This window comes from Pteropus medius, unplaced genomic scaffold (assembly GCF_902729225.1).
Source record: "Pteropus medius unplaced genomic scaffold, Ma_sr-lr_union100, whole genome shotgun sequence".
NCBI lineage: Eukaryota > Metazoa > Chordata > Mammalia > Chiroptera > Pteropodidae > Pteropus > Pteropus medius.
In genome coordinates, this window is record NW_024355203.1 from 16898 (window position 1) to 37031 (window position 20134).

General features: G+C 32.0%; 1 protein-coding gene across 1 annotated transcript; it reads right to left on the reverse strand.

The window, feature by feature from the left end:
* Positions 1–604: 604 nt before the first annotated feature.
* LOC120598452 (protein tyrosine phosphatase type IVA 1-like) lies at positions 605–15730 on the reverse strand. The gene is given in 3 exon segments (XM_039857244.1): positions 605–724; positions 15202–15330; positions 15332–15730. Coding segments are annotated over 3 exon segments (648 nt in total).
* Between the last annotated feature and the right edge of the window lie 4404 nt (positions 15731–20134).

Sequence of the window (20134 nt, forward strand, 5' to 3'; positions counted from 1 at the left end):
CATATAAGCTGAACGCCTGAGACAGACGATGCTCAAGCCTGACTCCAGAGCATCGCAGACAAGTGCTCTGAGAGCCGAAGGCTCGGCATTCTGCCCAGTGTAGCCGGTGGCTTGGGATCGATGCTCAGCTCTTCGCACTGCCAGTCAACAGAGCTCGTTTAGGAGGCGCTAAGAACTTTCATCCCTTGGCTCTGTCATGTGACAGTCTGTACCTTCCCTCTGTGTGTTGTGTGTTAACCTGCGTGAGTACCTGATTGGTGTATAGAAGGTACCACTCAATGAACTTGGCACTGTGGAAAGACACAAATGTGTCAAATGGTGTTATTTTACTAGCCACTTTCCTTGCTCACGACAATATTGAATAAATAGATCAACGAATGAATGAACTCTCATTGTCTGTCATGCTGTTGACTAATGTTATTGACCAAGTTATTAAGGAAAATCTTTAAATGTACATTCTTTGACATGTACTTGAGATTTTGAAACTGGAATAGGGCCTTCCTTTTCCAACTGGCTCTGTGAATATGAATTTTCTATGAATACAAGTTGTTGGCCTATTAGAACAGGCTTAATCCATACCAGTATACAGGATCATTTACGGAAGTTATAATAAGGAAAAGAGGTGCAGTGTAGGATGTTTCTTTGCGTTCAATGGTGTATCATCAGAAACTTCTAGCTTGTTACTTCGAAATATCTTTTTGGTAAATAGCAGAAACTTCTTGATCTTAAAATAAGAAAGAAAAAAAGATAAAATTAGATGTCATTGTTGAACATTTTTAGGGTTAAAATAAAAGACAGGTGACCTCAATGGAGAAGAGAGGTCACAAATTCACTTTTATAGTGCTCGACCATGGGCAAATCTCCTCTTAAGAACTGCTCTAAGAGGGAGGAGAGGGGAGTCATAGGGTGATGCATGTCTTGAAGCTTTCCCTGGATCATTGAAATGGTACAATGGTTGAGGCGGGGCTGGAAACTAAAGCTGGTAATATCTGATTGTCATGTAAAATTAACTTAATTAAAAAAGAAAACAACCCTTTGGACTGGGATCTTGTATCTTCGAAATCTGAACCTTTCATTCACTGACTTATAGGTAGTACATACTTAATACTTTAGAGATCTGAATGGAAAAAGGGATATTCCTTGATTATTGATCAAAAATGCACCCCAAATATTTTGAGTTAAAATAACCTTTTAAAGTCATTTCCACAATTATGATGATGCATTATGCTTAGATCAAAAAATTAAGAGAAAATAATTTAATTTTTGTTTAATCCTATTTGTCACAAGAATGACAACTTGATGTTGTAGAACACAACAACAACAAAATATTCCATTTAAATATATCACCACTACCAAAGAAAAAAATCATATCACATCAATTTTCACATACTGAGACAATGGAACTACACATGGCTCTACATTGCAAGGAAAATATTATCATTGCTTCATGTTAAGAGAAGATGGTGTGAGGACTCTCTCTGACTGCTAGCAGAACCATCTTTAGCTACAATAAACAGGTAAGCAAAGGCCTGGAAAAATTCTTTTATTAAAGTTGTTGTGATCTTCTGAAAAGGTTTTGACTGATGTATATACTGTTTGTTTTAAAAATATTTTTAAATCATATAAAGTGCTAACACCACAATATAATAGTTTCTATAGAAACCCTGTACATATTATTGACTAGATAAAGGCATTATGTAATTTCTATCTTGCATAAATTATCAATATACAAACCACTATTGCAGTGGAAATCTATTCTGGTTGAGAAAGGTTTTAGCTTTCAGCATGAAAAAAGAATAAGCAAACCCTGTTTATGCACTGACTAATAAAAGGCACTATGTTATCTATCTTGTTCGGCTATACTTATACTCTATTGCCTTGATGCATCTACCTAATTTTTATCATCTGAAAAATACTTGGTCCCATTTTAATATTTTTCATTTAATGTTACCACATATAATTAAGTTGTGGTAACTTTTCAACGTTTGAGAAATGTTTTGGCAGAGAAGTACAGATGTTCCAGGAGTACCTAACAAGACACTCGAAAAGAAAAAGAGGAAAGGAGGGTAGCTAAATCTATTTGCTTTCACATTGCTTCAGATTTAGTTAAGATATCTGCTACAAATAAGAAACAATACAAACACATTTTATAAACCTCTGGAACATGTGTACTCCAGGATTTCTTTTAAACTGTCTCCCAAGTTTTCTTAATAATCTCTGGAGAGCTAAAAAAGACCAAAAATATCTGCAAATATGAATTATAATTTTTATTGAAAAACTTTAGCCATATGTTCTGATATAAAAGTACGATCATGCATTTTACTAAAAAAAAGAATATGGCCAAAGAGGCAAAAAATTTTTAGTTGTTTAATCTTGAGATTTTAACATGATTAATATACCTATCTACACATGTGTATGTGTATATTTATATCTATGTATCTTTTGTATCATTTAATAGACCATTATTTTAAATATTAATACAAATGCGAGAGTATATTTTCTATTATATTAGCAAATAACACATGGTAAGCTATGGCAACCCCTCACTAGGAGATAAACACTGTTCATCATACAGACAGTATATAAATATAAAAATAAATAAAATGTAATTTCCTGTACTTTTCATAACTTCAATCTTCCATCTTTATGCGATTAAAAATTTTATAAACACTTGAATGCACCATGAATTCTCTTTCTTCTTATTCTTCAAATATGTGATTTTTCTCTGCCTTGAATGCTATTCTACTCATATTGAGGTTCAGTTTCCTCTGAAAAGACTTCTTTATCTCTCTAGATCAAATTGAGTGTCTTGTTAGGTACTCCTGGAACATCTGTACTTCTCTGCCAAAACATTTATCAAACGTTGATATTTTTAATTGTTTCTCTTCTGCCAGTAAACCTTTTCTCTGTTATGGGAGCAATTGAGTTTATCTTACCATCGTAATCTCTGACCCCACAAGAATACCTGGCACATAATGTATTTTAAATAAATGTTTTTGATTGAAAGAGTACTGCAATCAATATCTAGAACATAGTACTTACTCAAGAAATATTTGTTTAAATATGCATTATTATCTTTAGAAGACTCTCATCTCCTGCTACAACCATAATTTCACAAATCAGAAGCTTTATTTAAATTCCCAGAACTTTTCATTCATAAGTCATCAATATGGATCAAACATGGAAGAAGTTGTATGGAATTGGATTTTATAATGGAAGAATTATCAAAGATAAAATAATGATACTAACCAAGGCCCATTTTTTTGTTCAAAAGGAAGTGTATATATGCATCCTGAAAAAATAGCAGTGAAATTCTCACACAGCAGGATGGTATAAGATATAGTTACTTGGGCTCATGAAAAGATTTTGAGGATTGTTTTCCTAAGCAGGTTGCAGGATCAGGTTCAGTGACATGATAGGTTATTTTTACCTAGAGTTATTCTAGTTTAGGAATTGTGCTTTTGGATATATTCCAGAACTAAGATCCATAAGTGAACTTGTAATAAGATTGAAGTCTCACTTGAATTGCCAGAAGCTGACCCATTGCCAAACCACTTTTCAGCCTGGATTGAATGCTTAGTCAAGCAACCTTCTAGCTTTAATATATTATACCTTCTGCAAATTATACTTTAGGTGATATAGTTCATTCTTCAAAATCCTTATGAACTTTTCAGTCTGAGGTTATGGCATGTGTTCTTACATGGTCTTAAATGTCAGGTTGTTGAAGTTTATATTTTATATCTCTTTTATAGCAAATTAGAGAAAGTATAAAAGGATTAATATTTTTAAAGGATATATTAATATGAAAACAGGATATCAATTAACTGTTTATAACATTTTCATTTTTAATATTAAATTATGCATATTTATGGATATATATTTGGCATCTGTGAATTATTTTACTTATCCTACATGTGAAAAATAATTTTTATCAATTGCCACTTGTATAATCAATGACATAATCATAGTATTTTACTTTGTGCCATTGGTTCACACAATGGATATTTATTAAGTGCCTACTATGTTACAGTAACTTCTTAATAGCAGCATTTATGGATTTCAATCTTAAATTTACTTTCTCACTCTGCAACTTCAATTAATTATATCTGATCAATGAGTCTAGCAGTAAAATGAATTCTTAATTGTAAAATAAGCACGTATGATTCTTAATTTGAGTCTTTGTCACTTTGGGTATATTCAATATAGTTCAAATATAAAATTCAAAAGCTTATAAAGTCATCAGCTATATAATGATACAGTTAAATAAAAGCAAGTAAAATACAGAGTAATTAGAAATGTAATTAATAGATGTAATGCACGGTTTGATTCTACAGATAATTTTCCTGTCTATAAAATTTGCTTAATTAATCTATATCATAATCTAGAACTAAGAATAAAGGAAAACTCTGGCCTAACACAAAATGTGTCAAAACTATTATTTCAAAATAAGTTACAATTGAACTGGAATCCTAAAGAACAGGTGCCCATATTAATACACTAACAAAAATAAAACTGGTTAATTAAGTCACAAATGACTGAATTGGTGATAGATTCAATATCACTTAAGTCCATAGAGAGAGAATTGCTTTACACTATCTATTGTAGACATCCACTGAAATAGCATGCTTTCCTAATTTTACATTTCATATACTAGCATAACTCTGTACAGAGGCTTCTAAAAGAATTGTATTCTTTTGATTATGACATGATTCTAAAATAAAACCATTTCCCCAAGCTAATTAATCATGTATACTTTAAAAAAATATTTGTATATTATTTTCATGCTCTAATTTTAATAGAAATAGAATTAGTTTTTATTCCTTATTAATTTGTTTGTTTGTTTGTTTTCATTCATGGAGAGCTACACAACCTGAAACTCCAGAACACTATGTGGGACCTGACACCTCAAATAACACTTGCCACTTGTATAATCAATGACATAATCATAGTATTTTACTTATAAACCATCCTCTATCTCCTCACCCAAACCCTACCCCTGGTGTTCGTTGACTATATTAAATTCAACCTTTTGTATTATATAAATAGTTTCCTTGTTGAAGGTACAGTATAATCTTTATTTTCATTAACAATGACTGTTCATCATTATAAGGATTTCATTGCCAGAACCTGTGGGATTAATAATAGCAGGTACTTGAAGAGCCCACTACTTTTATCATTGGTTATGTAGTATAGTACCAATGCTTTTCATGTTAGTCCCTTATTAGCTATAACTATTTCCTTAGATAACTGTGAAAATCATTTTTATGTTGATTATTAAATTTTACTCCTTAAACTGCAATGGCTTAAAAACAGGATGAAGCAATTAATTCTACCAGATCTTTCAGTAGGAATCCTGGTAATACATTTCTTAATTATTAGGTTATTTTATCTTATTTTTGTTTATATACAGGAAGAATATCCAAAGCAAATGACTTAGGAAATCGTTTCAATTATTAGTAGGCTTAATATTTTGTTGGCTGAATTTGAATAGAGAATGGAAAATTAATCAAAGTTAATAATTCAATGTATTTATGTTGCCCTGGCATTCCAGAATGGGTGTATGATCTTTAGGGCTGTAGAACAAGAAACTTCAATATCAAATTCAAGTTAAAAAAAATACATCAGGCTGGAGAGAATAAGGGATAAGAAAGAACATGAACAGAATTTTGCATTTTCTTATTTCTTTAGAGTGTCCCAAATTTATCTCTCCAAGGGCTGTTGCAAGGTAATGGAGAATATTTCCAAAGCCATGCTATAGAATAGGCTGTCACTGAAGCAATATTTCAAGAAAAATGGAGTTAAAATCAGCTCCTTTTATCTGAGCTGGGAGAATGAGAAGAGAGAATGCCCTCTGCTTACAGGAAAGCATTATTTCTCACAATAGTGGAGATTGTTCCAATTATTTCTGTTTCCTGGAAGGGTTTGTGTACATTGGTTTTATTTTTTCCTCAGCTGTTTGTTATAATTCTTTAATGAAGCCAACTGGGATTGAAGGTTTCTTGGAAAAATAATTTTGATAATTTATTCAATTTATTTAATAGTTACATAATTATTCAACCAGTTTTTTTTTTTTGTAATTTGCCAATTTCACCTAAATTTCCCATTTAATAGCATGGAGTTTTGTCTCTCCAAAATGAATATGTTGAAACCTAGTCCTCAATGTAATGGCATTAGGAAATATGGTCTTTGAAGGATAATTAAGTTATGAGGATGGAGCCCTCATGAATAGGATTAGTGCCTTTATAAGAAGAGGCCAGAAGGCTCCCCTGCCTCCTTCTACCATGTGAGGACATAGAGAAAAGGTAGCCATCTATGAACCAGGAAGCAGAAGCAAGTTCTCACCGGGCACTGAATATCCCAGATCCTTGATCTTGGACTTCCCAATCTCTAGAACTGTGAGATGTAAGTTTCTGTTTATAAGCCATCCAGTCTATGATATTCTGCTAAAGCAGCCCAAATAGGCTAAGATATAGTTGTTCATAGTATCATTTCATTGTCTCTCTTAATACCTACTGGATTTGTAAAAATGTTCTCATCTTTATGGCTTATAGTTATTCTATTTTATTTCTTCATTTTTCTGATTAGGTCTCTGAAACAGTGAATTGATTTTGGTTTAATAGATTATTTCCCATTGCATATTATTATTTTCTTTATTCTGTTTTTAGGTTTAGTGTTCTTGGCAATGTTCTATTTTCATTACAATTTTATTATCATCTTTATTATCAGTATAATTCATCATCATTGAAGTGCTATCTAATATTCATTGTAATTTTGTTTTTGACCCATGGGTAGTTTTTAATTGAATTTATTTCAATCATGGTGGGAATTACTTATCTTTCTATATTGATTTCTAATACAGCTATATACTGATAAAAGAACCTCTGTATGTTTTCATTTCCTTGGGAGTCTATGAAATTCACTTCATGATCCAGTATATGGCCACCTTTTATAAGTTTTCAATTCATTCTTGAAAAGATTGTGTATTCTGCAATTTCTCCTCAAATCAATAAGTAAATAGAAGGACACTTCATTTTTAAAATGGACAAAAGATTTGAAAAAGCACTCCACAAAAGAAGAGAACCCAAAAGCCAATAAGTGTATAAAGTTTCTAAATATCATTATTCTTTGAGGAAATACATATTGAAATCATATTTGGATACTTCTAAACACCTATCTGCAGAGTGTCCAAAAAATCAACTCAGTTCTAACACTATCTACATGGAGATACCATCAGATTACACACGTTATAAAGGGCTTAGTCCCACAAGACTCCCCCAAATACACTTCAGACACCAGGTTGTTACCTGTGCTTCTGACTGGCTATAAATCAGAGGTTCCCACTACTTTCTCCTTCCTTGGATTCAATTAGTTTGCTAGAACATCTCACAGAACTCAGGAAAACAATTTACTTACTAGATTACAGCTGTATTACAAAAGGATATAACTCAGGAGCAAGAAGATGGAAGAAATGCATCAGGCAAGGAGTGGGGAAAGGACACAGAGCTTCCATGCCCTCTCTGAGTGCACACCACTCACCGCACATTTCCACATGTTCGGCAACCCAGAAGCTCTCTGAACCCCAACCTTTTGGGTTTTTATGGAAGCTTTATTACATAGGCATGATTAATTAAATCGTTGCCCATTGGTGACTAAACTCAATCTTCAGCCCCCTCCCCTCCATGGAGGTCTGGGGGTGGGACTAGAAGTTCCAACACTCTAATCACATGATTGGGTCCACTTGCAAACAGCCTATCCTTAGCTGCTTTCCAATTGTCACCACATTAACATAACAAAAGACAATTTCTTTGGCTCTCATCACTTAGGAAAATCCAAGAGTTTTAGGAACAGAAATGAAGACCAAATATACGTTTCTTATTATAAATCACAATATTACACTAGAGGACATTATGTTAAGTGAAATAAGCCAGACACAGAAAGACAAATACTGTATGATCTTGTTTATGTGTGAAATCTAAAAAACTCAAACTAATAAAAGCAGAGAATAGAATGGTGACCACCAAGGGTTGGAGGTGGGGAAATGAGATGTTGGTAAAGAGTACAGATTTCAGTTATAAGATGAATATGTGCTAGGGATCTAATGTATTACATGGAGATTATAGTTAATAATATTGTATTGTATACATGAAACTTGCTAACATAATAAATCTTAAGTGTTTTCGCCACAAAAAAAGTGTTAATTAATTTGATTATGGTAATCATTTCACCATGTATATGTATATTAAATCATCATGTTGTACACCTTAAAAATAACACTGTATAATCTAAATATATGTGATTTTTATTTGTCAATCATACCTCAATAAAGCTAGAAAAAATAAAGATAAGATTTGTTAAAAAACAAAATTCAACTGAGTCAACCTGAAAATTTAATTGGCTTTATTAAGCAATTCATGAATCGAGCAGCATCTCATCTAGCAAGTAGAAAGATGCTCTGAGGGCTTGTACAAAATGGAAGGTTTTTATAAGAAGAAAGGCAGAGTAAAGGAGTTATTAACCTAAGAAAAGAAAGGGTTGTTTTTAGACCAGGACATCTTTGTGGGGGAAGGGAATAGTAAGAGTTCCTATTGGGCAGATCACCTCTTCTTTCTGTGGGATAGGGTAGATGGAGAGGGCCCACATGACAGATTACCTTACTGGTGCTTGACCAGAAAATTCCAGACTGGTTGATTAAGATTTTATTTCTAGGAAAGGTTTAAATAGCAATTAGGTCAGGTATTTAATGTGTCATGGGCTTTGACACAAGTGAGGCTATTTAGGACCTGTAGTTTTCTCTTTAACATATCCCTCAGGCAACAAATAAGTAAAATGTAAGTAAATTCAAAAAAATAATTCTTGAGACTCAATAATACATAGACTAAATAAATAAATAAATAAATAAATAAATAAATAACGAGCAAAGAATCTAAATAGACATTTCTCCAAAGGAGATATACAAATGGCTAATAAACACATGAATAGAAGCTCAATTTTGTTAGTCCTCAGAAAGTGCAAATCAAAACACCAATGAAATACTTCACACTTAGTAGGATAACTATAACCAAAAAGTCAGATAATAACAAGGATTGATGAGGTTGTACAGAAACAAACCCACATTCACTGCTAGCGGTAATGCAAAAATGGTGCAGTCACTCTGGAAAACATTCTGGCAGTTCTTCAAAAAGTTAAACATAGAGTTACCATTTGACCTAACAATTTCACTGCTAGGTTTATCCTCAAGAGAAATGAAAATGCATGTCTACACAAAAACTTTCACATGACTGTTCATAGCATCATTATTCATAATAACCAAAAGATAAAACAAAAACAAAAACCCAATATTCATCGACTGAAGAATAGGTAAACAAAATGTGGTATATTCATTCAATGAAATAGTATTGGGCTATAAAAAAGGGAATGAAATACTGATACATACTACAAGATGAAGAAATCTTGAAAACATTAGGCTAGTTGTAAAAAGCCAGTCACAAAAGATCACATACTATATGATTGCATTTATGTGAATAATCTAGAATAAGCAAATATTTAGAGACAGAAGTAGAATGATGGTTGCTTAAGGCTGAAGAACTAATGGGTGATAGCTAAAGAGTACGGGTTTTCTTTTTGAGCTGATGAAAATGTCCTAAAATTTGTGGTGATGGTTGTACAATTCTGTGAATATACTAAAAACCTTTGAATTACACACATTAAAATGGGTGAGTTGTTTGGTACGTGAATTATATTTTAATAAAACTACTAGAAAAAATAACTCTTCAAAAAAACCCCAAAAACAAAAAAACAAAACTGAGAGCCGAAAAAGAGGGATATACATCAACTTAATTAATTAGAATTTAATGTGATGACTTTGCAGAGCTTTATGTTAATTTTCACTTTGATTAGTAAATGCTTTGTGATATTTAACCCTAAAAACAAGTAAAGCATTCATTAGGTATAGAGGCAGACTGACTTGTTCTTTATAGACGGGTCCATCTCAATTTATGCAAAACTCAGACCATAAAGCATTAGTTTGACGGTGATAGTGCTTACATATTCTCCTTCTGTTTAAGTATTTGGTAGCTGCAATAATAGGCAATTGACGTTGCATGGTACAACCATTATCTTTGCTTATTTAATCATTGTGACCATGTTTTCAATAAAGAGAACTGTAATAAATACTAGTAAACTTGTTAATTTTACATATGACTTACTTTCCATAAATCAATAGCTTTATAAAAATTGCATTTAACTTTTCCTCAGAAAGAACTATATTTAGTCTTGCAATTATATAATATACCAATGTAGAGAGGCACTAACATATTCATATTTTGGTACTCAATAAAATCAAGATCAATTTAGTAGGCAACGACATGGAAACAAATAGGCCCTTTATAGCCATTAATAAAGAAAGACAATTGCTAGTTTTGATCACAGCATTTAAATTTGCCAGAGTAGTAGTAGAAAAGCTTATGTTTCTCAAGGCGATGCTTTCTGTGAGTCATTTTCAAGCTCTACAGTTCATGCATTATAAAGAAGCAATCCTTGTGTAGCTCAAAAATAAAACAAAACAAAACACCGAGCTCGTCTTTGTGATACAGTACATTATATATATATACAAAGTATTGAAATAGAACTGTCAGACTGAATGTAGACCATCGTGATGTTATGACTTGAAACAAATGTTTTAAGGAGAGTGAGGGGTGTGTGCGTGTGTGTGTCGTGGTGTGTGTGTGTGTGTGTGTGTGTGTGAAAAGGACAGAATTATCTATCCAAATTTGCTGATGCTTGCAAATAAACATAATAGAGTTACATCAAGATAAAATAATAGCTAATGATTCAATCAGGAGAGCATACAAATTTCTTAAGATAAAATTGAAAAGATTACATTTTATTTTCATTTTAATTCAATATAACTATTTCCTAAAATATATGTAAGAAAATTCCAGGACCCATCATCTTTCTTTTCATGTTTTTAATAGCAATGCTCATGTGATATACTTCTATAGTTATATGAGTACCATTGTAGAAGAAGAAAAAGAATATGTTTCTAATTAAAGCAGATTTCTGTTATAGATCTAACTAAGAATATATGTTCTATAACTTTGATTGTGTTTGGAAAGTTAGATATCATGGAGAAAAGTGGAGAATCATAAAACTTTTTCAAAACTTAAAATATAATTTTTCAAACAGCAGATTTATCATCATAGCTCCAATAATTAAGTCATTGTTACATCTTTGTATCTTACAAAATGTCTCTGATTGGCAAAAACCTACTACAATTTTGATAGATCTGCCAAAATAAAAAGCACCTTAATAAAAAGTAGTTTGAAAGTACTTGTTTTCAACTTCCTACATAATACAAGCTCAAACTCAAATTCACAAATACACACAAACACAAACATTGTGCTAAATATGTATATACATATATTCTTGGACAAAGTGATGTGTCAATGATTTTGTCTATATGTATAACCTTTTTTTTATTGTTATTGTTTTATAGTTCAGAAAGAGATATTACCTATCCCTGAAATTTGATCTAAACATAACCTTTCAATAAAATATTTTGGAAGAATAGCACAGGTGATACAGGTTGACACTTAGTTCAGGGAACATGAGTTTAGGATATCAGAAAAAGACCAAACAATTTTAGTGTTGACATGAACTCAAGATATTTAAGAAAGAGAAAATAATAGAATTAAAGAAATCTTAAAAAGTGTATAAAATGTCCAATCATAGTATATGAATAATGTTTAAAGCAGATTTAAACTTGAAATTTTATGCATACATTTAAAATTATTCATAGTTTGTGTTGTTAAAATAGATTATGGATTTTTCCCAATAAGATATCTAGATCTATCATGGCAAGAATTTATATACACAGCACAGAGGTTCCTAAAAAAACCAAGAATAGAACTACCATACGACCCAGCAATCTTTCTTCTGGGTATTTATTTTAAAAAAAACCAAAAACCTTTATCTGCAAGGATATATGCACCCTGATGTTCATAGCAGCATTATTCGCAGTGGCCAGGACATGGAAGCAACTTAAGTGTCCTACGATAGATGACTGGATAAAGAAGATATAGTGCAATGGAATATTACTCAGTCATAAGAAGAGATGAAATACTGCCATTTGTGACAACATGGATGGACCTTTGAGATAATCGTGCTATGTGAAATAAGTCAGACAGAAAAAGTTGAAAACTGTGATTTCACTCATATGTGGAATATAAAACTGAAAGCAACAAACAAACATGACAAACAAACAGAGACTCATGGACATGGACAGTGGATTAATGGTTACCAGAGGGAAGTGGGGAGGAAGAGAGGTAGATAGGGGTAAAAGGGATCAAATATTTGGTGACAGGAGGAAATTTAATCGGGTGGTGAACACGCAATGTAATATATATATATATATATATATATATATATATATATGTGATGTATTGTTGAATTGTACACTTGAAACATTTGATTTTATTAACCAATGTCACCCCAATAATTTTAATTAAAATCATAAACAAATAAAATAAAATGAATAGGAAAAACAAAACAAAACAAAAAAGAATTTATATACAGTAAACTCTTATGGTCCACATTTTGGACCAGTTTTTTATTGCTTTACATTACTTATTTGCCTTCAAAAAAAAAGATAAAAGAAAGGCACAGTAGCATTTTTCAGAGTTTTGTCATTCATAATATATTAGCTGGAAAAAGTATCACTTTGGATTCAAGTTAAAAAAGGGTGGAATAAGATTGAAAAACAAAAATTTCCACCAAAAACTAGTGCGTTTAGTTCCGTTAAATTATATATAGGTAGATTAAATATCACACTGGGTTCTAAATTCAAGTAAGAAAAGTAATATGTCAGTATTTAGACACTGCAATTTGTCAAGTTCTTACCTGTAGGTTTGGTTCTGATATTAAAATAAAACTAATTAAGAACCTACTGACTATAATATGGATCGCAAAATGTGAAATTCTTCAATCCAGATATTTTACACTGGATTATGTTCCATTATGCTTATAACAATTATAAATTATTGCTTTAGAGTATCTAAATTAGTTTATTTCAGTGCAGTTTGAGCAGTTACTCTATATCAGGCACTGTATAAAGTGTTAATATACAATGAAAACTGAGACATGCTCCTTACCTTTTAGGAAACAAGCTCGAATATATTCAAATAAATTCAAACTTTGTGTTAAAGCATATATTAAGTCTTGCATACTTTACATTTCAGTAGCAATGAAGTACAATTAATTCATCAAATATTCTGGAGTTTCAGGCTGTCCACAAATTATTTCACACTTTTTTTTTTCCAGCTGCTGAAATGCTAACTGTACTACTTAGCTATTGCCACAATAATTCTGCATAATAAAACACTTCGATTTCTCAGTGGCTAAGGGTCTGGCTGACCTAGACTTAGCTTAGCTGGTACCTAACAGTTCAACTGGACTTGGCTATAGGAAATGCCGAGTTTAAGTCTGCTCCTGCAGCCCAAGCTTAAGGGGCATTTTTTCTCATGGCAATGGCACGTGTCAAGAAGGCCAAGCCAACCTCTGATCAAACATTTCAAGCTTTTGCTTACATCACATTAGCTAACATGCCATTGGCCAAAACAAGACACATGGCCAGAAACAAATTTAAACACAGGGAAATACACGTCAACCACCGTTGGGATCTGGCAGTAGGGTTAGAGAATATCTGTTAAAGGAGAGTGAGGAATGAGACCAATAATTCAATCTACAACACCATCCCTTCTTGCTATTGTTCTTTTTCTCCCATAAGCAGTGATGGCTGAGTTTCACCTTTGTGCCTCTGAGGTTGTTAATACCTATCCACCTATCACTGCATTTGCAGTTTCACAAAATTGTATTAATGCTTTAGAAGATTGTTACCTTGTCAAGGCCATTACAGTATTGTATCTTCCTTTGGAGTTCTAGGGAATTTCTTTTGGCCTGGAGTTTAGAAAATATTCAGTGCACAATATTTCAACTAGGAAAATGAGACAAAAACAAATATGTATTTATTTATTGAAAAATATTTCATTAACTGCCCTGCTAATATTGGTAGTAACATCATTTGCAACTGCTTCACAGAAAATATGAATTTTGATGCTTATTTGAAACAAAATAATGTGTAATACTAGTTTAATTATGACTCTTCTCCCTATTACGATAAATAAATAAATGTTAAATAACTTCCAAAATGAATCATAGTTGGTAAATAATTTCTTTTTTGTTGTCGTTATGGATTATTAACATTTATTTATTTATTTTTATTTATTTTTTTAAATGCCAGTTTATTTTTTTCATACTATATATACATAATTTATTTTTAACAATTTATTTTTTTATTTTTCCTTGGTAAATAATTTCTAATAGGTATGGAACACAACAGTTTTTCAGAATATCCAAAAACAAGATTTCGGGAATATTTATTATAAGACTTACAGCTACAAAAGTCTTTTAATTCTTTAAAAATACTTACTAAATTTAAAAAACATTTGGAAATATTTTACTAGAAATATTTAATAACCTTCCTCCATTCTTTTCTCAGGTCCTATTAAGTTGCACCTCCAAGTGCTAACTTCAAATTAACTGTAACTCTTTTTTGTCTGAAAACTTTAAAGACATGTGCTTCTGTACAATGTATACTGCACTATCAATCAGAGTTTTGTGTGTATGTGATTTTTTAAAATGGAAATTTTTATAGTAGCACCAAAATTAAATTTATAAAAGCAAATTAAAAGTTACCTAAGAGTTTGTATAAATCCAACAAAATTAATCATGGTACAAACCCTATTATATATCAGTCTGAATGTGGAAGATATAAACATAAAGTGAGCAAGTGACCATATGGGCTCTATCTTCAATTTTTGAAATGACTGAAGGAATAAACCACATAAGGACTATATGAGACCAAAAATGTACAAATTTTTTGCTGGGTATTTTGGCATCTTATTACTCTAAATCTTTTATATATTGATAAGATACAAGTGATGCAAACGAAAAACAGATTTTAAATATTGAAGCTCTTTTATTAAGTATCAATGCAACATCAAACATAGACCTAATTCTGGCAAGATTGTGGCCTCCTGAAACTACTTTTCAATGTTCTTATGCAAGCTTCATTCAACTTAGTATTCACCATACTTTTGTAAGGGCTAATATAAAAAATAAACAAGATTTTGTCTCAAGTTTTACTTTCAAGGGCATAGCATCAGGCCTTCTACTGAATGAAACACTTGTATCTGGGGTTTCTGAGGCGTAAGCACATTGTAGGACGATACCCCTCCAAATACAAAAGCTGCTTGCTGTTAAAAGCCCCGCGGCACTTTTGTCTTATGAAATGTACTGCATCTTCATATTTCATTCCACCTTCAATCAATGCTAGGGCAACCAGTACCGGACCTCTCCCAAGGCCTGTGGCACAGTGAACTGCAATACAAGAAACTGGATCGTCATGGAATTTCTGTTTCACAAATGTTAACCACTTATCAACAAACTGGCTGGATGGTGGTCCACCATCACCAAAAGGCCAGTCCAGAACCTGGATGCCTTCTTTTTCCAAAATGGTGGTGTTGTAAGTTGCTTCACATACTCTTACTATGGTGGTAACTTTGTTCTGCTTAAGTTCCTGTAAGAATTTGTTTAAGGAGGCATTGGTTGGACTGTGTGCAATAAGAAATCTCATATTCGTGTATGCAATCTCTACAGGAGCAAGGCGGTTCATCCCTGTTCTGTTGATGTAATTAATTTTTTTAAAATACAGAAAAGATATAAAGAAATTGAAGTTTACTTCAAAATAACGCAGTTGAAATTTTCAGTGAGCTGACTATGCCAAGTTAGGAGTAATAAAAAATGAAATTGACCTTCAAACAAACAAAAAAATCAGTGTTTTAATACAGTAGTAATCAGTCAATAGAAAATCAGTGAACTCAACTCTACCTCATTCTAGTCAGAACTCTTGTGAAATGTCATTCAGTTCAGTTCTACAATGTCCAGGTTATTCGTTTGTATTGGAATTTCTCAATAGTAACAATTTTTTAGAATTCACTAGTCTGTGTAGAGGTTGGACTGGGCTTGGCGGTAATCCCTACAGCCCCTTAGAAAGTCCATAAATAAAAGTGTGATTAAGATTCCTGGGTTACTGAGAGGTATGTTAATTCATTAATGAATGTGGTCTAAACAGACCGGAGGTGGAAGTGATGCTACCCAGTGCACAGCTCCCGGGAAAGCGAATCACTGAGCATATCTAGTGCCACCTCAGTCCAAAACGCGTCTTAAGTGGTCCAAATCGTAAGCCCTACCTGTCTTCCTTTCGTTCTCTGCGCCAAGGACAAAGGGTGAACCCGGCCACCAATCACGGTTAGGGTATTCTAGCAAGATCCCACTAAAACGGGCCGGGCAGAGGTAAAGTGAAGAAGCCTGGAGCGTCACAGAAAGCAGAGGCCTCCGACGGACGTGCTAGAACTTGTTTCTAGGGTGATGTTTTATAAATCAGCCTACGATCTTTCCACGCAACTTTTCTAAAGCAAAGATCATGTTTCATATTAGATGACCATTAAATGTCAGTTAGTTCTCTTTCTTCATATAAACAACAAAAAAATGGTGATATTAGAGGTTTCCCTAAATGAACATGACAATTCAATCATCATTTAAGAACACAATACCAAAGATTCCTTCCGCGCACATGTTAGGTTGCACTGTGCTCCAAGTTGATGTGGAAATCATTCAGTTTTTTCCTCTATTTGTTATAAAACTGATGAGTTTTATGTTTAGCTATTAAAGGCATTTCAAATCAATTTCCCCAGATACAAACATGATTTGGTTTCAAAGACTTAGAAATCAAAAGTATTAAATAGGGAGGGGAAAAAAAAAAAAGAAGGAAAATAAGCCAACCAGTCTAAGGGGGTCTAAATCTCCTCCTTTCAACGGACTTAAAAAGTCATGAGGTCATTACTTCTCTCCAGAATGAGGAGGAAGTTAGAATGGGACTGGGGAATGGATTGTGGAGTGAGAACAGCTGATTGCCTCTTATCCTGGAGTAGGGAATGGGACAAGAGAGTACAAATGACCCTTGTATTTTCCAAAAAAATCTAAAGATCCAAAGCAACTCCTTCTTCTATCTAAACTACATGGATGAGAAGAAAATTAGTATGGAAAAAGAGATTGTGGGAAAAGTATATGATATGTGTTTGTGTAAAATGATAACATCATATTTATCATCTCTCCGTAGATAAGAAAAATAATGTATGTCTCTTGGCTATATTCATATTCTTTATTCAAGCACATAATGAAGAAATAGGGAGTGTGCAATTCAAAATTACATTATATGTGCCATAACAATATGATTAGCTTCTGTAATTCACTGAGTCACTGGAAAATTAGAAATTGTAGGATTTATATGTATACGTACAACTTATATGCACATATATATACACACATGCATACACAAACATACATTACTTTCATTACATTATGTGTATCATAAATTAATTCTGCATCTACAAACATATATATATATATATTTCCTTCTCTGAGATGACATATCCAAATTAGCAACAATTAAAAGTAGACCACATAAGAAACTATTTGTCATATTTCCTTATATTTCATCTATAGGTATATTCCTATTCCCTCCTTGTATATTTTAAATAAAAATCCAGAAGAAAAAAATCATTTTTGAGATTCTCATTTTGTTAATATAGTTTATAAAAATATGTCTACTGTTAGAGAACATGCATCTCCTAACTCCTGACTAAAATTCCATGAAATGAGAAGAAATACATGCATTTGAAAATAATAGATTTATAACATCTCATTAAAAATGAAAATATGTCATTAATAAATATGCGCAAAGGGAAACCATGGAGTATTTCTACAGTAATTCAATATATGTTTATTAAAGCTCTCCTATATTCCAGGCATATAAATATTGGTAAAATCTAGACCTAGTCCATAAGAAGCTCGTTATCTACATGAGAGATACACATAAAACCAAAATAAAAAATGAGAGACATTATATCCATAATAAAAACAAAGTGAGTTCAGTAGAGGGTGTGAATAAACCTGCCTGGCATATGAAGCAAGATGCTAGAACAAGTATTCTCAGACAAAGTGACATTTACTCATTTATACATTGATCTTTCATCCTTTTAACCACAACATGTCTCTATAATAGATGTATATTAACAATGTTTTTTATGAGGGTAAAATGCCCACCAAAAAAATTGGCAGCAAATAGTCCATGGAAAAGTGAGGCAAGATTAGTAAAGAATGAAACATCATGCATGTTGGATTGAAATATAACTAGGAAGAAATGGGAAAAATAATTAGACCAAGAACTGCTCTTTGATGCCTTAGGAAAAGAAAAGAATGCTGGGAGACTCCTGAAATAAAATATGACATACCACATATAAAGTTTCATCAGCCAAACTACATAATGTTGAATGAAAAATCAGTTACTCTTAAAAAAAATTCTAACACCTATTCAAGGAATTCTTAGAAAGAGAAAATTGGATTATTTATATAAGATATATTAAATATGAGATATAAGATATACTATATACTTGGCAAAGATAACTATAAACCCAGTAGAAATTATATTTTTGAATTTTTAAGTTTTGATATTTATTTTACTTTTGGTGCAAGAGAAATAAAAGGTTATACTGTCTTACCAAATAAAAAGTTAAGAAAAGCCTAAGGCTGAATTAATAGTTTTTCCATTTCTTCTGCATATCTAGAATATTTTATAAACTGCTAGATATTTTAGATGTCAGAAAATGATAATTTTTTTCATATAAACTATTAAGCCCTAGCCTAACTTATGATTAAGGTATTTTTATTTGCAAAACATGTTATTAAATAAACAGTATTTATTAGATGTAATCTAAAATTTTTATTCTCAATTCCTTTTTTTAAACTTGTCATTTACAAAGTTTATCTGTAACAAATACCTGTGTGATCACAAACTCTCAAAGCTGAAATAAGAATAAACAATTGTATCTGAACCATGGAAAAAGGAACAATGATATGTATTTTTAAAAGAAGTCAGTTTAACCATTTTCGGCCATATTACCATATGATTTTTTAAAAAAATACAAAACCCCAAAGTTTTCTGGATACTTCATTTTCTTGTCATTTTACTAAATCAGGAGAAATAATAAATACTTTTTTTTAATGAAGGAGTTTCAACAGAATAGGAGATAAAAAGGTAGGGGACGGGGCAGAATAATAATTAGGGAAGAATAGGGAAAGAGAGAGGATAGAAAGAGAATGATGAGAGGTTTGGAGAAATTTTTTTCCCCTTGTTTCTCCTGAGTTAAGTAAGAGTAGTTAAAGGGAGGTATGGAGAGTAAACTCATTGCCAAATAACACTTTTAAACAACAGGATTTAATGTTCTCTGGGTTTGTGATATAAATGGATCCTTTCTTGTCACCATAGTTAAACAGTTTGCATGATAGATGGCCCGTTACCCGACTGTTGCATTAATGCTGTGATGGAATAAGCGTGTTTGCAAGGAAGAGTGCAAAAAGAATTAATTTATAGACCAGGACCACTATTAATATTTACACAATAATATCTGCTCTATTCTTTGAGAGGCAAAAATAATTAAAGCGCCTGGAACTCACTTAAATTTAATGAGAGTAGAATTGGTTTAATTATTTCCTGGGGACATAGGTTAGGGGTATTGTATGTCCAGGCATATATATTTAGACCATCACATTATGACTAAAAAAAGCATGACATTCTACTTAGAATTATTGATAAAATAATACATACTTCCCTCCAATAGCAAGTGTGCCTACGTAGGTCAAAAAATAAAGCTAAATTGTGAGTTAAGACATCGTTATGCCTTTTTTCTTTATATCAGTTTCAAAGCCTACATAAAGTATAAAATCCTGAAATGCATAATACTTAATACTTTCTTAGGAATATGAAAACTTACACCTATTTTTAACATAAATAATAAGGCATAATTGTCATTGAATAAACTGCACATATTTAAAGTGCATAGTTTCATAAATTTTCATATATGTATACATCCCTGCAATCATCATGATGATAAACATATGCATCATTTCCTCAAATTTCCTCATGGCCTTTTATAGTTTCTCTTTCTAGCTCTCAACA